Genomic DNA, 15,610 nt, shown 5'->3' with positions numbered 1-15,610 from the left:
TATGTACAACTATAATGCACCAATAAAAAGGTGCAAAAAAAATAAGGATGATGATTAACTTGAAGAATGGAGGGTACTCATTGAAAGACTGCCAAAGATCCAGGCCTAGGCACAAGCAAACTCAATTGCTTCTATTATCTGTACTTGAAAACTTACTTGTATCTGGATCCTTCCCTAATTTCTTTTTTTTTTTTTTTTTTTTTTGCGGTGCTGGGGATTGAACCCAGGGCCTTGTGCTTGCGAGACCAGCACTCTACCAACTGAGCTATATCCCCAGCCCCCCTAATTTCTTTTGAATTAAACATTCCTGTGTCAGGAAGTGAGGACATAGGCTGAAGCTACAAACTGTCCTCTTCTGCCCACCCCGCCACACTCTGTTGGCCAGAGCATGCCAACAGTCCTTGCTTCACAGGACTGAGCTGAGGGGAAATGAGACAGTGTGCAGAACCCAGTGCCAGGTGTGTGACGGTCCAGGTGTACACCCCTGCTCCCGGACTCCTACCCTGTCAGCGACCATTTCACCCCAGGAGCTGCTGACACATGCTAATTCTCAATTCTCCTGCCAACCACCAGGCCCTGCCAGGTCCCAGCCAGTCCCACCTCCCGGAGCAAGATAGTGGAGGGAGCAGTTTGAGCACAGAGAGACCATTTCTCTTCAAGGTCAGCCTCCACTAGTGCCTGGGAGAGCTGGAATGTCTCCTTCGAGGCCACTGTTTCCCCAACCCTGAAAACCACATTTTCAGTGAAGCAACAGAAGATTAGACTCCAGGCTCCGTACTTCTCGAGGAACCCATGCTGCTTTTTTCAGTCATTTTGGCCACAGAGATGATATTTAACACCATTTAATAAAAAGAGAAGTAGTGTGAACAGGAAGGTAGCATAAAAATAGTGTTGCCATGAGGACCAGCACTTGATGCTGGGAAGCTGAGGCCAGAGGAGACTGGGTTGGGGGACGAGCATTCTTTGAAGGCAGAGAGACAGTGGCCTGCAGGCCAGAGAACCAAGTGAGCGCTCATGCCTGGTCCCTGAATATCCGGCTCTTGGAACTGGTTGAGTACGAGGGGGTGAGATGACGAGATTCAGCCACTACTCCCAAAAGCATCGTCCAGCAGGATGACTGGGACACATGCAGCTGTGTGCTCACGTGTGGCGAACTCCCAAGGCTTACCTTGCCCTCCGCTCCCCAGATCTGCTTGCAGTGTGGCGTCCCCAGGTGGTGCGTCTGGCGTGCCTTCCCAGCATCTGCCCTCACCTGGCATCTTGGCTTCCTCCATCCTGTGCCCCCTTCCTTTTGCCAGCCCAGGAGGGCAGTGCAGTGGTCTCTTCCAGGACCAAATCCACTGGTTTGGCTAAAAAACAAACTGCTCGGCCACACCCTCGCCCCGGTCAGTGGGATTCTCCCTAGTCTCCTGACAGGTCTCTGGGTTTTCACTTCCTCCTTCGGCTGATGCTCTTTAGTTCATCCAATTCTTTCTCCATCAAGTGGGATTCAGCAGTGGTCTCAGAAAGCTGGAAATCAAGCAGCAGCAGTTACAAACAGGTTTCTGGACTGTGTGTGAGGTCTGAAAGGCCACTCTGCACTAAGGAAGAGCTTCCTGGCATTCCTCTAACACTGCTGGCCCCTGTGATGGGAAACCCTTGGCAACTGGGCAGACGTGACCCCCGATGACCCAGGACCACAAGAATGTTCACGATCCACTCTGGTCAACCTTTTGTTTTTCTTTTTTTGTGTGTGGTACTAGGGATTGACCCTACCAAGGGGTGTTTACCTCTGAGCTGCATCACCAGCACACACACACCCTTTTTAAATATTTTTTTAAAATTATTTTTGCAGTTATATTTTTGCAGTTCATTTATTTATTTTTATGGAGTGCTAAGGATCAAACCCAGTGCTAGGCAAGTGCTCTGCCACTGAGCTGCAGCCCCAGCCCCACTTTTCTAAATCTTGAGACAAGATCTCACTAAGTTGCTGAGATTGGCCTTGAATTTGCAGCCCTCCTGTCTCAAGTCTCCTTAGTCACTGGGATTACAGGCCTGTAACACCAGACATGGCAGGTCACTGGGTTTTAACAGCCATAAGAAATCAATGCTAATGCAGTGTGTGTCCCTCAGCAGATCTGTTCTGGGTACTGGTTGGTGCCTACTTGGTATAGGACACCTCCAAGCCATGGACAGAGTGGTCCCTCCTTCTGGAATGCCTTCATCCCAACCTCCATTCTGCCATCATCCTTCAGAATTAAGCTCAAATATCCTTTGCTCCATGACAGGAGGTTACTTGACAGAGTAACCTCCTCTCTCTCGTGTGCTGACATCAGAGCATACAGACTATGTCACCCATACCACAAGGCACTGTAATCATGTGTACTGTGTATCTCTGTTCCAGACCTTTAAGGTAGGGACTGTGTCTAATTTGTGCCTTGGATGCAAGCAACGTACCTGGGATAACAGGCCCTGTGAGATATGAACTGGAAGGAACAATGAGGGTGGAGCCTCCCTGAAGGGAAAACCCAGACATCCCTTCCCCAGCACCTTGCTCACCATGTCCAGGAGGATGTCCACTTTGAGCCGCAAGAGATTGTTCTCTTCCTCCAATTGCTGGTTCCGCCTACGAAGGCGCTGAGCCTCCCTCCGGTCCACACCCCCGCTGATCCCTGTCTCTGGCAGAAGGATGGAACCCTTAGTTATAAGGGAGGTTTACTTCTATAATCTTGTTTGACAAAATGGCAGGAAACCCAGCCCACCTGTTATCCACTGGCCATTTTCAAACTTCAGGCTTTGCCCTGCCAGGTTCATGGTGGGGGTTCCATAGTCGAGGCCCAGCTCCACCTCCCGGGTTGAACGATCCAGCTGTGGGTGAGAGACCACACTGGCTTCAGGAGGCCAGAACTGCACCCTCGACCCAGCTCACTTCCACTAACTCCAGACCGATAGTCTGTTTCTGTCCTCTGATCATTACCTAGCTAGCACCTTTAATAATCTTTAAGGGCCAAAAAGTCAAAATGATATGTAACAAAAAAATTTTTAACTATAAAAGAGAAATGTTCTGCTTTAAACACGGACATTTCCCCAAAAAGCTATATATGCTGAAATTTGTAAATTGAATTATTTACACCTACTGGACACTTAACAGCTTAAGGAATGCACTCTTTTTCCTTGTAGGACTGGGACACGTCAGGAACTCTTATCACCGAGCTATATCTACAGCTCCAGAAATCCAAATTCCACTGTAAATTTTTAATAAAATGAAAAAAATTTTCAAAATGTATTCTAAATTATCATTTACTTAAATGGAGCTATTTACATCACAGAGAAAGGATAAAATTCTACCACCCAATTCACAGTAGTGTTTTAAGTGTGCCAGTCCAATTTCCAGATATACTTGTGCAACTCACTGAGTTCCCACCCTGGTCAGGACTAGGTACTGGGTGTTCAGAGGCGGACAGGACCAGCTCTGCCTTGCTTTCAGCCTAGCAAGGGAGATGGGGGTGGGGGCGGGGGCGGGAGCGGGAACGGGCAGAAGGGTTTGTGTGCCAATGTCCTTTTCTCAGGTCTTCCTTGACCATCCTATTTAAAATGACAACTCCCTGGTCCCAATGCCAGCCATGCCTTATCCCAGCTCTATGCTTTGTTTTGCTCCATAAGAGTTACAACTTATGACCACCAGATACAAATTTACTTATTTTCTATACCCTCCCCCATTAAAATATTTGCTTTGGGGTGGGGGAAGGACTGGGGATTAAACTCAGGGTGCTTGACCACTGAGCTAAACCCCCAGCTCTTTTGTTATTTTGTTTTGAGACAGGGTCTCACTAAGTTGCTGAGGCTGGCCTTGAACTTGCAGTCTTCCTGCCTCAGCCTTCCCAGTTGCTGGGATTACAGGTGTGCACCACTGGATCTGGTACATATTTGCTCTTTACAGCGCCGCAATTTGATTCCTCATCGGCCCCTTCTCTTCAGTCCACTGTATTGCCAGTGCTCGGAAGAGTGTCTGGCACACAGAAAGTTAATGAACAGCAAAGAAGATTCAAGACGGAGGGAGTAACGGGCACAAAGGAAGCTCCTGTGCAGCCCAAGTGGCACTAGAGGAGCACAGGAAAGGAAGGGGGGAGGCCTTCACTCCCATGATCTGAGCTGTTACCGGGTGATGATGAGGTGCTAATAAATCCACCAGCAACCACACACAGCACTGGGGAGGTCTTTGCCCTGCCACCCCTTACAAGTCTTTCAGTACGTAAAACACTGTAGAGAGGGCTGATATGCATGTTACAGTCAGAGACAGAAGCCATGTAATCACGCTGCTGCTCCTGCTTTCCATGTGGCTAGGATATGGGATGTCCCAGATGCACTGCCTCTTTGACAAAGAGGATTGGGAGGCTCGAGGCCTGCAGGCATCAGAAACAGATCCCAGAATGCCTAGCCCTGGTCACAATGGGGCTGCCTCCTAGTCTGATTTTAACTGGGGCACAGAGGCAGTGGACTCAAAGACCCAAAAGCTGGGTGAAGCCAGCCTGAACAGCCTTGCTGCCCCACCCTACTATCCTGTGAAGGACTAACGTGCAATCAGCTCTGTAGGAAAAGGTCAGAGAAACTAGGATACACATCATTTCCTGGCATGTGAGAGCAGCAATGACAGACAGGATTACGGTGGGGAGGATGAACCCAGTACCTGGTCATGGATACTCAGAAGACTTTAGGAAAGCTGACAGTGACTGTGAGCACGGGATCTATGTGTACTTGTGTATTGAGGATGGAGGAGAAACAGCTGGGAATGGAAATGGGATTTCCATGTGCTCTGACTTTGTAATCTAATTCTTTTTAAACTTAGAGTTTATACATTCAAAAGGGTAGTATGTTGCTTCAGAAAGGTATCATTTATTCCAATGCTATTGCTATGGGCATATTCCCAAATATTCTTAGAAAATCTCATTTGGAACTGTATTCAATCATTTTGACTGTCACTAAGGTAATCATCATCCTTGAAGAATAAATTTGATTCTTAAACATGACTGATTTCTGGCTGAGCCTTGGGAATAAAATCCAAGTTGGATAGTATTATTTGGGACCAAACGTCATAATTAGATTGACTGTCTTCTTAGGTTCTTTTTTTTTTGGGAGGGAGGTACTGGGAATTGAACCCAGGGGCACTTAACCACTGAGCCACATCCTCAGCCCTTTTTATATATTATTTAGAGACAGGGTCTCACTGAGTTGCTTAGGGCCTCCCTAAATTGCTGAGGCTGGCTTTGAACTTGCAATCCTCCTGCCTCCCAAGCTGCTGGGTCTGCCGACGTGCACCACCACGCCCAGCTCTTCTTAGGTTCTTGAGTAAACTCCAGCAATAATTCCCAAATAGGAGTTCAAAAGTGGTTTTAGCAATAGCAATACTATGAATTAAAAGGATGCTCTCCTATGATGATGCCTGGAGGCCCATCCTCTCCAGTGGAGACCACCCTGGGCATTCCAGTCACACTGCACACCAAGCTGACACCAGTCCCCACACTCACAGAACGCAGGTTGGAGAGAGAAGCAGACTTCCGAGGAGGTGTCTTCTTCGGACTGAATATATTCCCAAAGAGAGGCATCTCTGGCCTGATAAAGGAAAGGCCGACTTTCCCTTCTCCTAGTGTCAGAAATGTCAAACAAACAGGTGGATCAGTGATCGTATACCACTGTTCTCAAATCATGAAAACATTTTATTCCATGGCTATTAGAAGCCTGGCAACAGCTCCCGGGTGTTGATTGTTCTGTACGTGCCATGCAGTACGCTAAGATCTCTGCAAGAAATATCTTATTTAACTCACAACCACCTTTCAACAAGCTACTTATCGTCCCAGCTGACAACTGACATTCAGAAAGCTAAGGTTCGAGTGGGAGCAAGTGTCTGAACCCAGGTCTAAATGGGTCTATAGTTTACATGAACCACAGGCAGGTCCGTCACAAATCGGCATCGCTGACTTCGCGGTTTGGAATGCCATCTCATGTTCAGCAACATGGGTCAGAACTGCTCTGGGAGCAACCATATGCTCCATTTCGAAGAACAAAATTAAACTTGTATTTCACCCTGGGGATGATATTAGAACCCTTCACTTGATCCATATGTCGGACAGTCCATGTGCCTTACATACGGTGAGGTCTGAAGGGAAGAGGAGATCCAGAACAGGCAGAGCTGACAACGCCACCCACCATACACCAGCTTTCAGAAGACTGTAATCTACTACAATTCACACAAGGCCCAGTGAAGTAGGTTTACTAACATCACCCAGGTGTGCGGGGAGGAAAGGAGCAGAGGCAATTTTTTTAATTTAAGTATAACATAGATATAAATCTAAAATCATAGTGTAAGGTTTCATGATCTTCACACACACGACCACCATGCAGATAAGGGTGCAGAGCATTTTAGCACCAATGATGCATCCATCAACTTTATATCCACGAACTCCTATAGAAAGTCCTCTTTTGCACCTGGCTTCTCTTATTTTGCTTTTTTTTTTTTTTTTTTTTTTTTTTTTGGTACCAACGATTGAACTCAAGAGCGTTTAACCACTGAGCCACGTCCCCAGCCCTTTTAATATTTTATTTTGAGACAGGGTCTCCTTAGGTTGCTTATAGCCTCTCTAAGTTGCTGAGACTGGCTTCTAGCCTAAAACCCTCTCACCTGCAGCCTCTTGAGCTGGTTAGATTACAAGCATGCACCATGCACCGGCCCTGCCCGGCTTCTTACGTTCAACATCATGTTTTTTGAGATTTATCCATGTTGTTGCATGTAGTAGTTTGCTCATTTGCATGGGTATATAATATCCTACTGCAAGAGCATATCAAAAGTTCTCTGTCCACTCTATAGATGATGGACATTTGAACTGTTTTTGGTGTTTAACTATCAAAAACAGTGCTAAGAACACACTTGGACATGTACCTCCATACACATATGACTGCTGTTCTGTTTCTACACTTCAGGGTAATATTGTTGAATCATAAAGCACTCGTATCTTTAGCTTTTTTCTTTTTTCTTTCAGCACTGGGGATTGAACCCAGAGCCCTATACACTGAGCTACATCCCCAGTCCTTTTTTTTTTTTTTTTTTTTCCTGGTGGTATTGGGGTTGAACCCAAGGCTTCATGAATCCCAGGCAAGCACTGTACCTCTGAGCTATATCCCCAGCACCACCAGTCCTTTTAAAATTTCATTTTGAGACAGGGTCTCATTAAGTTGCATGGGCCAGTCTTGAACTGGGATCTGCCTCGGTCTCCTGAGTAGATGGAATTACACTTGTGTGCCACCATATCTATATCTGTGGGGTTTTGTTTTTTTGCAGTGCTGGGGATCAAACTCAGGGGGGCCTCATGCATGCTAGGCAAGTGCATGCATGACTGAGCAATATCCCTAGTCCTGTATCTTTAGTTCTAATAGATGTTGCCAAATAGTTTTCCAAAGTTACTGTACCAATTTATACTCCTAACTATAGTGTACGAGGGACCCTTCTCAACATTTCTTTCATTTTATCCATTTTGGTAAGTATGTTGTGATGTTGCATTGTTTAATTGACTTTTCCCCACTAACTAGAGTACCTTTTCATATATTCTTTGGACATATAGAAACTCTCTTTTGTGATATTCCTGTAAGACTCTTCTGCCGGCTTTCTACTGGGTAGTCTGTTATCTTCTTATTGATTTATAAAGGTCCTTTTATGTATGCTTTTATATATGCTAGTCTTTTGTTATATACACATATAGTGCTGAAAATATCTTCTCCCAATTTGTGGCTTGCATTTTTGCTTTCTTATTGATTTCTTTTGATTAATAATGCTCCTAATTTTAATTATTTTTCAATGATAATAAATATTTTGTTTAAGAAATTTTTGTTATCCCAAGGTCAAGATAAATTTTATATCTTGTTGTTTCTCCTTTTTTGTTATTTTTATGAAAATTTTTAAAGTTAACTTCTGGGATTTTATTCTTTTACTTTTTATATTTGGAACTGTAATTCATTAAATGAGAATTAATTTTGTATATGGTGTGCGATAGGGGTTAAGATTCATTTTTCCCCATTTATAACTCAATTTTAACTTAAAGCACACAATTAGCTTAAAAAGTTCCTTCTAAGAATCTGTGAACTGAAGATAACATCAAAGGAAGTTCAAGTGAGAAAACAAAAAAGCAGCATTCTCATCTTCCTGCTCCTATGTATAAAGTCTTCCTTCAACACATTATGATAAAAGTGGTAATGTATTAATCATGTCTTAGAAGAAACTGGCCAAAAAATAGAAGGGAAGATTTCCTTAAAACTATGTGAAACAGCCAGACAGGATGGCACCTATCTGGAATTCCAGCAATTCAGGAGGCTGAGGCAGGAGATCACAAGTTCTCGGTCAGCCTCAGCAACTTGGTGAGACCCTGTGTCTGTCGATACACAAAAAATAAAAAGGGGTGGGGATATAGTTAAGTGGCAAAATGCCCATAGGTTCAAACCCCAGTACCAAAAAAAAAAGAGAATTCACGGTATGAAACTATCATAACAACATGATAATTAGTAAGACATGCATCCAATGAGAATATAAAGGAAAACTTCTGGGCCATATTCACTGCAATCTTCCTCTCTTAGTCTCCCAAGTAGCTGGCATACAGGCCTGCACCCCACTGCCTAGGCAAAATTTCAAACGTGCACACTTTTTGGTTAGCAAATCTATTTCTAATATTTTATACTCCAGAAAGATTTTGACAAACATAATGTTCTCTATTGCTGATAACTGAAAAAATATGAAACAATCCAAAATATATCTACCAAGGGTTGAGGTAGCTACATACATGTGGCACATTCTTATAATGGTACAGTAAATTGAGAACTTTGTGTGGACTGGCCACAAAAACCTCAAAACACTTTAAGAAAGCAAGCTGTAGAACAAAGTTTATAATATAATCTTCCATGAGAAAACAAAAAGAAAAAAATAAAGTGTTTGGCACAGTTACACAGTGATTAAAATGGAAAGGGGAGAAGGATGACAGAACTGGCCATTTTATAGGTTAAAAAATGGTCAAATAGGGGCTGGGGTTGTAGCTCAGTGGTGGGGAGCTGGTCTAGCATGCATGAGGCACTGAGTTCAATCCTCAGCACCACATAAAATTAAACAAATAAAATAAAGGTATTGTGTTCCTCTACAACTGATATATATATATGGTCAAATAATGGCAATTCCATGTGATACAATATAATTTTAAATCACATTAAAGAGCTGGGTGTGGTGGTGCCTGCTTGTAATCCCAGCGGCTCTGGAGGCTGAAGCAGTAGGATCATGAGTTCAAAGCCAGCCTAAGCAACTCGGCAAGACCCTTAGCAACTCGGCAAGACCCTGTCTCTAAACAAAATATTTAAAAAGGGCTGGGGATGTGGCTCAGTAGTTAAGTGCCCCTGGGTTCAATCCCTGGTACAAAAAAATAGACATTTTAAAGAATATACTTCTGGATTTTTTTTTTTTATATATATATACTGGAGACTTAACCTAAGGGTGCCTAACCACTGAACCACATCCCCAACCCTTTTTATCTTTTATTTAGAGACAGTGTTTCTAAATAAAAGTTACGTAGGGCCTCACTAAATTGCTGGCTTTGAACTCATGATCCTATTGCTTCAGCCTCCAGAGTTGCTGGGATTACAGGCATGTGCCACCATGCTCAGCTATTCTTCTGGATTTAGTGAATTATTACAATGGCAACATTCACATTACCACTTATGAACAAACAAACAACAGTTAAAAAGCAACCTCTGCCCCTCCAAACATCTGGAGATATTTAAAGAAGGAAAAGTAAGCCAGGTTGTTCTAGCCAAATCCCCCAGTTAGGCTAAGAGCACTATGTCTGAGTGCAACAGAACCAGCTCCAGGCCTAATTGCTCCTCATTTGGTAAAACTTGGCACTTTAATTAGTTTCTCGGGTTTTTAACTGAGGCACCTCACTCGTTCTCACAACGTTTAATATCTCTCAACCATGCAGTCACCCACAACATAATGATGTTTCAGTTGACAATGCACCACATATACAACACTGTATATATAATAGTGGAGCTGAATAATCCCTACCACATAATGATATCATGGCCATTTTAACACAGTAAAAGGCATTATAAACAGAGCTCTGGGGCTGGGGTTTTGGCTCAGTGGTAGAGCACTTGCCTGGCATGTGTGAGGCCCTGGGTTCAATTCTCAGCACAATATAAATAAATTAATTAAATAAAGGTCCATTGACAACTAAAAATAAAAAAAAGGAAACTGTTCCTTTAAAAAAAAAAAAAGCTCTGCGCTGCCAGTCCTATAAAAGTATGGTACATACAATTACATATGGCATATATAATAATAAACAAATATGTTACTGGTTTGTGTGTTTGCTATACTATAATTTTTATCATTAGGGAACACTGCTTCTGTTTATAAGACAGCACACCATGTAATGCCAACAGCAGGCTCAGACATCTGCTATACCTGTCTCTTGATTTTGCATCATTTTCTCTTCTGCTTGATTTGGTGCCCTGTTTTGTTCATTTTGACCCTAGGAGTAATAGGTTATAACACACATATGCCACAAGTACTCTAGGTATACAGTACAATACCTAGCACATAGCCTAGGTGAAGGGTAGGCTGTACCACGCAGTTTCATGAAAGTACACTTTCTCATGTCTGCACAACAATGAGACCAACTCCCCCCTCAATGACACACTTCTCAGAATGTGTTCCTGTGATTAAGCAACCCTATGACTGTATTACAGATGAAGAAAAGGAAGGGTCTTCCTTTTAAATCAGATATGATAATCCATAAACAACTCCGGAAAGTTCCTGGGATTCTGGGGCCGCGGAGTAGACCTGAGATACAAGCTGTCCCTTGGCCCAGGGCAGCCTTCCCTCTAGTGAAACTCCTTAGGGGAGAGGGCACAGTACAAAGGAAGTGAAGAGAGAGCACCGAGCTTATCGAACATCACTCTGCTGCTAACCCTCAGTGGGACCCCAGCATTCTTTCCCCTTGGGGCTGGCTTCTTTATTTGTAATCACGAGTGATAACAGAACCTAGCTCACAAACTGTTAAGAGTGTACTGTTTATAAGACATGGATGGTAGCATTCGGTCCTCACAATGACCTTGGGAAGTATGATCGAGAGTGTCCCCATCTACAGATAATAATACTAGCTGTTAATCAATGTGCAAAGCTGTGTTTCCAACAGGTCATAAAATCCATTACCCTATTTTAACTCCAATGAGAAGGCAACGGAGAAATTTTTGGCTTTCACTGGCTTCTCAAAGGGAAACGTGTTCCCCAAAGCTTAACCGCCAGCCGGGTACGGGTCTCGCGGGCACCCGGGCCACCAGGGCTGTTGGACAGGCACGATTTAGCTAATCACCTTCAGGCCGAGCCACGGGGAGGAATCACCATCCCACTTAGTCCATCACCCAGGAAACACGGGCCCGAGCGCAGCCGCCTCCGGCGGCCCCGCATCCCGCCCGCCTGCACTGAACCAGACCTCGCTGCCCGCCGGGCTCAGACACGTACCTGATGCGTCCCGAAAGTCGGCGTTTAAACCAACCCGAGGCCTCGCGGGAAAACCCCTCGAGCCCCTGTCACCCGCCGCCACGACCGCGGCTGGCCAACCCCTCTCGGCCGCGCGCATGCGCAGTCCTGCCCCGGACTCTACCACCGAGGAAAGAGGGGGTGCCGGCGCGGGGACTACCCGACGCGCGCCTACGCGAGGCGCCGGAAACTCTTGGCGGACTCCCTTTGGTATATCAAGTAGACCTGAGGGACGAAATGGCTTAGAGTTGTAAGAGGCCGCGTCAGAAGACAGACGAGGTACAGCGCTCACCCTCCCTAGGAACACATTGGTCCGGTCCGCCGAGTCCCCCGCCGGCGTCACCTTGGTAACCGCGTCTCGCCCGCTCCCGGGAGGCTTCAGGCGGTTCCATTGTTGTGGAAAAGGTGAAAGTGGGGACCGCGCCCGGTGTTGCCTGGAGAACGCCTCACAGTAGCAAAATGGGTCTCTCCCGACGCCCTTCCTCCCTCCGCCCCCACGGCCACAGAGCAAAGGGCGCCGCGTCCCGCTGGATGTGGACCGCGTGCTGGTGCCAGCCGGAACTTTGCTGGGTCCCCTGAGGGACCCGCGGGGAAACCCGCCCCGAGTTCGTCGGATTCCGCGGAAGCTTTTAGGTAAGAAGTGGAGCGGCGCCGTGAGGACCCCACTGCGGCGGCCTCTCCCCACTTCCTGATGCTCCTGGGCGTCGGCAGGTGAAGGACACCGAGGCCCAGGGACCGCTCCGGAGTCGCCCAGTGAGCCAGGGGCAGAGAACCCCATCTCCGGAAGTCCTAAGAGCGTGTATTATTGGCAAATTAAAAAACTCGGGTTATCCGAAGAATACTTACTGGCCGCCTAGTGGATGTACCACGTCATCCATGCAACTTGGGGCAGAACCCAGAGGTGCAGTCCCCCGCTAGACCACACTGCATTGCAGAGCGGAGAGTTCCGTGTCCTCGCACCAGCATCTGCACCGTCTAGCCCAGGCTGTTCATTAAAAACAGCAGGCCACATATGTAATTTTAATGTTTTAATAGTTAGTTTGTAAAGTCAAAGCAAGACCAAAAGAACCAAGTAAAATTAATATGAATGTTTTATTAAACTCCTTATGTCCATGATATTCTCATTTTAAATACAATTAATATTTTAAATTTTACATGACTTTAGTTTTTTAATTTAACTAAAATTAAAATTTAGCCAGGCATGGTGGTATACGTCTGTAATTTGCGATTTGGGGGGGCCTGAGGCAGGAGGATAACACATTCCATGCCAGCCTCGGCAACCTGGCAAGACCCTGTCTCAAAAAATAAAAAGAAGTAACTGGGGAAGTAACTCAGTGGAAGTGCCCCTGGGTTCAACCCAAAAAAATAAATTAAAATTTAACTTATTTAGTCACAGCAACCACATTAAGGGACTAAATTGTCACACGTGGCTAGAAGCTACTATGATGAGTAGCCTGGGTCTCCCTCTTCCCACCTTTCTAATCTTGCTGCCCTGTGCTTGCCTGGATGATGATTTCCTCTCCCTGTGATTGAATTAACTCCTTGACTTCCTTCATTAGGTCAAAACACTATTTAAGTCCTCAGCACTGTGCACCACCTTCTGAGCAATAGTGATAGTAGTAATTCATTTTAATTAATAATTATTTTTCATGAATTATAATTATTTATGTAATCATTTGATTTTTACAAGTCTTCCGCAGTAGATATACCCCCCCCCCCCAATCAGGGCAGGGTTCAAGTCTGCTTTAGTTCACCATCCTGTTGCCAGTAGGAGCACTCTGCTGGCTTGTGGGCAATATTCAGTAGTTGAATGACTGAAAGTTAAAGTGAATAGAAGTCTGTCTGGCTCCAAGACCAGCATTGTTTTTACATGCTAGAACTCCTTAACTTTAAATGGGACATTCCCATCTCAGTGGCCAAGATGCATGCTGTCTGAGGGTAGAGCCCCTGGCAATGCCGGCCCTAGGGTAGCTGTTCAGTAAAGCTAGTTTCCCTCCTCCTCCTTCCCAAGTGGCAGGATGAAAAAAAACCGCTGGGAAGAGAGTGTGTATTTTAAACATTTCTCTAAGAAACATGCTTTTTGGTCCTCCCATTAGGCCTGAGTGATAAGGCTTTGTGTGTATGTGAGGTTCTGGAGATAGGACCCAGGGCCTTGCAAATGATCGGCAAGCACTTTACCACTGGACCACATCCCCAACCCCAAAGAAGGCTTCTTGACAGAGTCGCCTAAGTCTGGCTTCTCTGAGAAAGTGTTGTAGTTTTCCAATCGTGGTGGGGAATGGGTGGGAGACAGCTGAGAAACCCTAAAATGTACCTGTCTCCTCTCGCCCCTTCCTCTTGGCCTGTATGGCTAACGGCTGGGAGCAGGAGGGAGGAATCATGTTGTCCAGGGCCTGAACTGGCCTTTCCAGCAGTCTAGTGACCTGGGGCAGCCAAAATGTATAGTTTTTTTGCACCATAAAGAAGTATGGACCGTTAGTCTAAAAGAAATCAAACACTGAGTGAACAGAATCCCTAAGGAGTTATTGGCCTAATGGAGAAAGATGTAGAAGCAAGTCATTCCAGTTCAGTATTTTAAGTGCTGTCATAAAGAGATGAAAGTAGAACTGTGGGGGTCTCAGAGGAGGTATGGTACTAGTGGCCTGGAATAATCTGAGGTTTCCCAAAAGATGTGTCACCTGGGCTGAGTCCAGTAGATGGAACAGCATGTGCAAAGCCAGAGAGGCACAAAGGGCACAGCATGGCCAGGGACCAGAAAGGCGGTCAGTGGGCCAGGCAGATGGGATGCATGACTGGGGAGAAGAGGGTGGAGCAGAAGGCCTGAACCAGGAGGGAGGAAGGAGATGGTGCAAGGGCATCCGGGTTTATCTTCCCACCATACTTGACCTTTTCTCTCTTGTTCTCTTCTCTATGAGCTGTTTGAGGACAGGGTCTGAGTCTTGGACCTCATTATAACCAGGCCTGTAACCCTAGGCTGTGGATATGGAGGGCCCACAAATGGTAGTGATGGACCCCTGGCCAAGAATCAAGGACCCAAGAGAGCAGGCATGCGAGTAGTGGGGAGGCTAGGTTTCTGAGGGGGAGCAGAAAGGCCTGGGTAGATGGGGAGTCCAGCGCTGAGCAAATGGACCCAGTATCTAGAATCACAACATCTGAGATCTGGGAAGGGTCTTAGAGCCACTTTAATCCAAATCCCCTGCTTTTACAGTTGAGGCTCAGAGGGGCAAAGCGATTTGATTTCATTTCTGGTTTGGAAACTGACTTGCCTGGTGATCTGGAGTGCTAAGTTTTTAGTGCTCTTATTATTTTAAAAACTGGAACAGTTTTTATTTTGAGTGGAGAGAAGGGTGGGCCTCAGCAGGCTGAAAGAATAAGCGTGTGTGCCTCAAAGTCCTCAGTAAGGTGACCTTCACAGGTGAGGCCCTTCCTCCCCTGGAGCACGGGCGTCATGTGCTGGACAGCTGCCCCTTACCAGAAGAGCGTGACCATCTCTTTCTCCTGTTTTCTAAGATGGTTCTGTGCTATTTGCTATTTGTGATTTATTTCCAGGAGGGTGTCTGAACAGAGAGCAAGACTGGAGTGGGAAATGAGAGGCTTTTAAACGTGGAAACTCTTTGTTAGCCAATTTACGAGAAATTGGACAATGGATTGTTCCAAGAAGATGGAGGTCATCAATGTCATCGCCTTACCAATGAAACCAATGAACGAGAAGCTGATGGTTTCGCTCAGTGCACGGAAGGCAATGGAGAGGGCTATGAGGAAGGATTTTCAGGAGCATCCCCCCTGTATCCTTCTGGTGGTATCAACAGCACTCAGAGTCCCACCCCTGAGGAGCAGTTAGTGCTTCAGACTGTGACACTCATCACTTAACTAGTTCACTTTGGTCACATCTATTAATTCGTTAATTCTTTTTTTTTTTTTTTTTTTTTTTGGTAATGGGGATTGAACCCAGGGGTGCTTTACCACTGAGCCACATCCCCAACATCTTTTATTTTTTATTTAGAGACAGGGTCTCACTAAGTTGCTTAGGACCTCACTAAGATGCTGAGGCTGGCTTTGAATTTG

At 45.5% G+C, this 15,610-nt stretch overlaps 2 protein-coding genes across 4 annotated transcripts in view; one reads left to right on the top strand and one right to left on the bottom strand.

Annotated features, from left to right (window-relative positions):
* Fam227a (family with sequence similarity 227 member A) overlaps window positions 1–15,610 on the top strand; it is a 76,995-nt gene that overhangs the window by 3,843 nt on the left and 57,542 nt on the right. Inside the window, exon 2 of one of the 3 annotated variants that reach the window (XM_047551357.1) lies at window positions 15,095–15,330. In XM_047551357.1, the coding sequence (XP_047407313.1) occupies window positions 15,189–15,330 (142 nt within the window). In that variant the 5' untranslated portion in view covers window positions 15,095–15,188. Of the gene's footprint in view, window positions 1–12,008; window positions 12,179–15,094; window positions 15,331–15,610 lie in introns of those variants that run through there. The other 2 variants (XM_047551356.1, XM_047551355.1) reach the window with 2 other exon arrangements.
* On the bottom strand, window positions 827–11,636 carry Cby1 (chibby family member 1, beta catenin antagonist). The gene is made up of 5 exons (XM_047551361.1): window positions 11,528–11,636; window positions 5,505–5,620; window positions 2,742–2,847; window positions 2,539–2,657; window positions 827–1,509 (listed from the first exon to the last, which is right to left on the bottom strand). Exons 2-5 carry the CDS (start codon window positions 5,580–5,582, stop codon window positions 1,429–1,431), a joined length of 384 nt encoding a protein of 127 aa, XP_047407317.1. The 5' UTR covers window positions 5,583–5,620; window positions 11,528–11,636; the 3' UTR covers window positions 827–1,428.

This window comes from Sciurus carolinensis, chromosome 4 (genome assembly GCF_902686445.1).
Source record: "Sciurus carolinensis chromosome 4, mSciCar1.2, whole genome shotgun sequence".
Classification (NCBI taxonomy): domain Eukaryota; kingdom Metazoa; phylum Chordata; class Mammalia; order Rodentia; family Sciuridae; genus Sciurus; species Sciurus carolinensis.
Note: the sequence above shows the minus strand (reverse complement) of the source record. Positions and strands in the feature narration are given on the sequence as shown.

Bases quoted from the DNA above. Each gene is read 5' to 3' on its own strand.
- Cby1 (XM_047551361.1), bottom strand. From the start codon at position 5,582: ATGCCTCTCTTTGGGAATATATTCAGTCCGAAGAAGACACCTCCTCGG. The intron at 2,848-5,504 runs GTGAGTGTGGGG...TCTCACCCACAG, and splicing joins CTCTCTCCAACCTGCGTTCT to CTGGATCGTTCAACCCGGGA. The intron at 1,510-2,538 runs GTGAGCAAGGTG...CTTGATTTCCAG, and splicing joins TGGACATCCTCCTGGACATG to CTTTCTGAGACCACTGCTGA.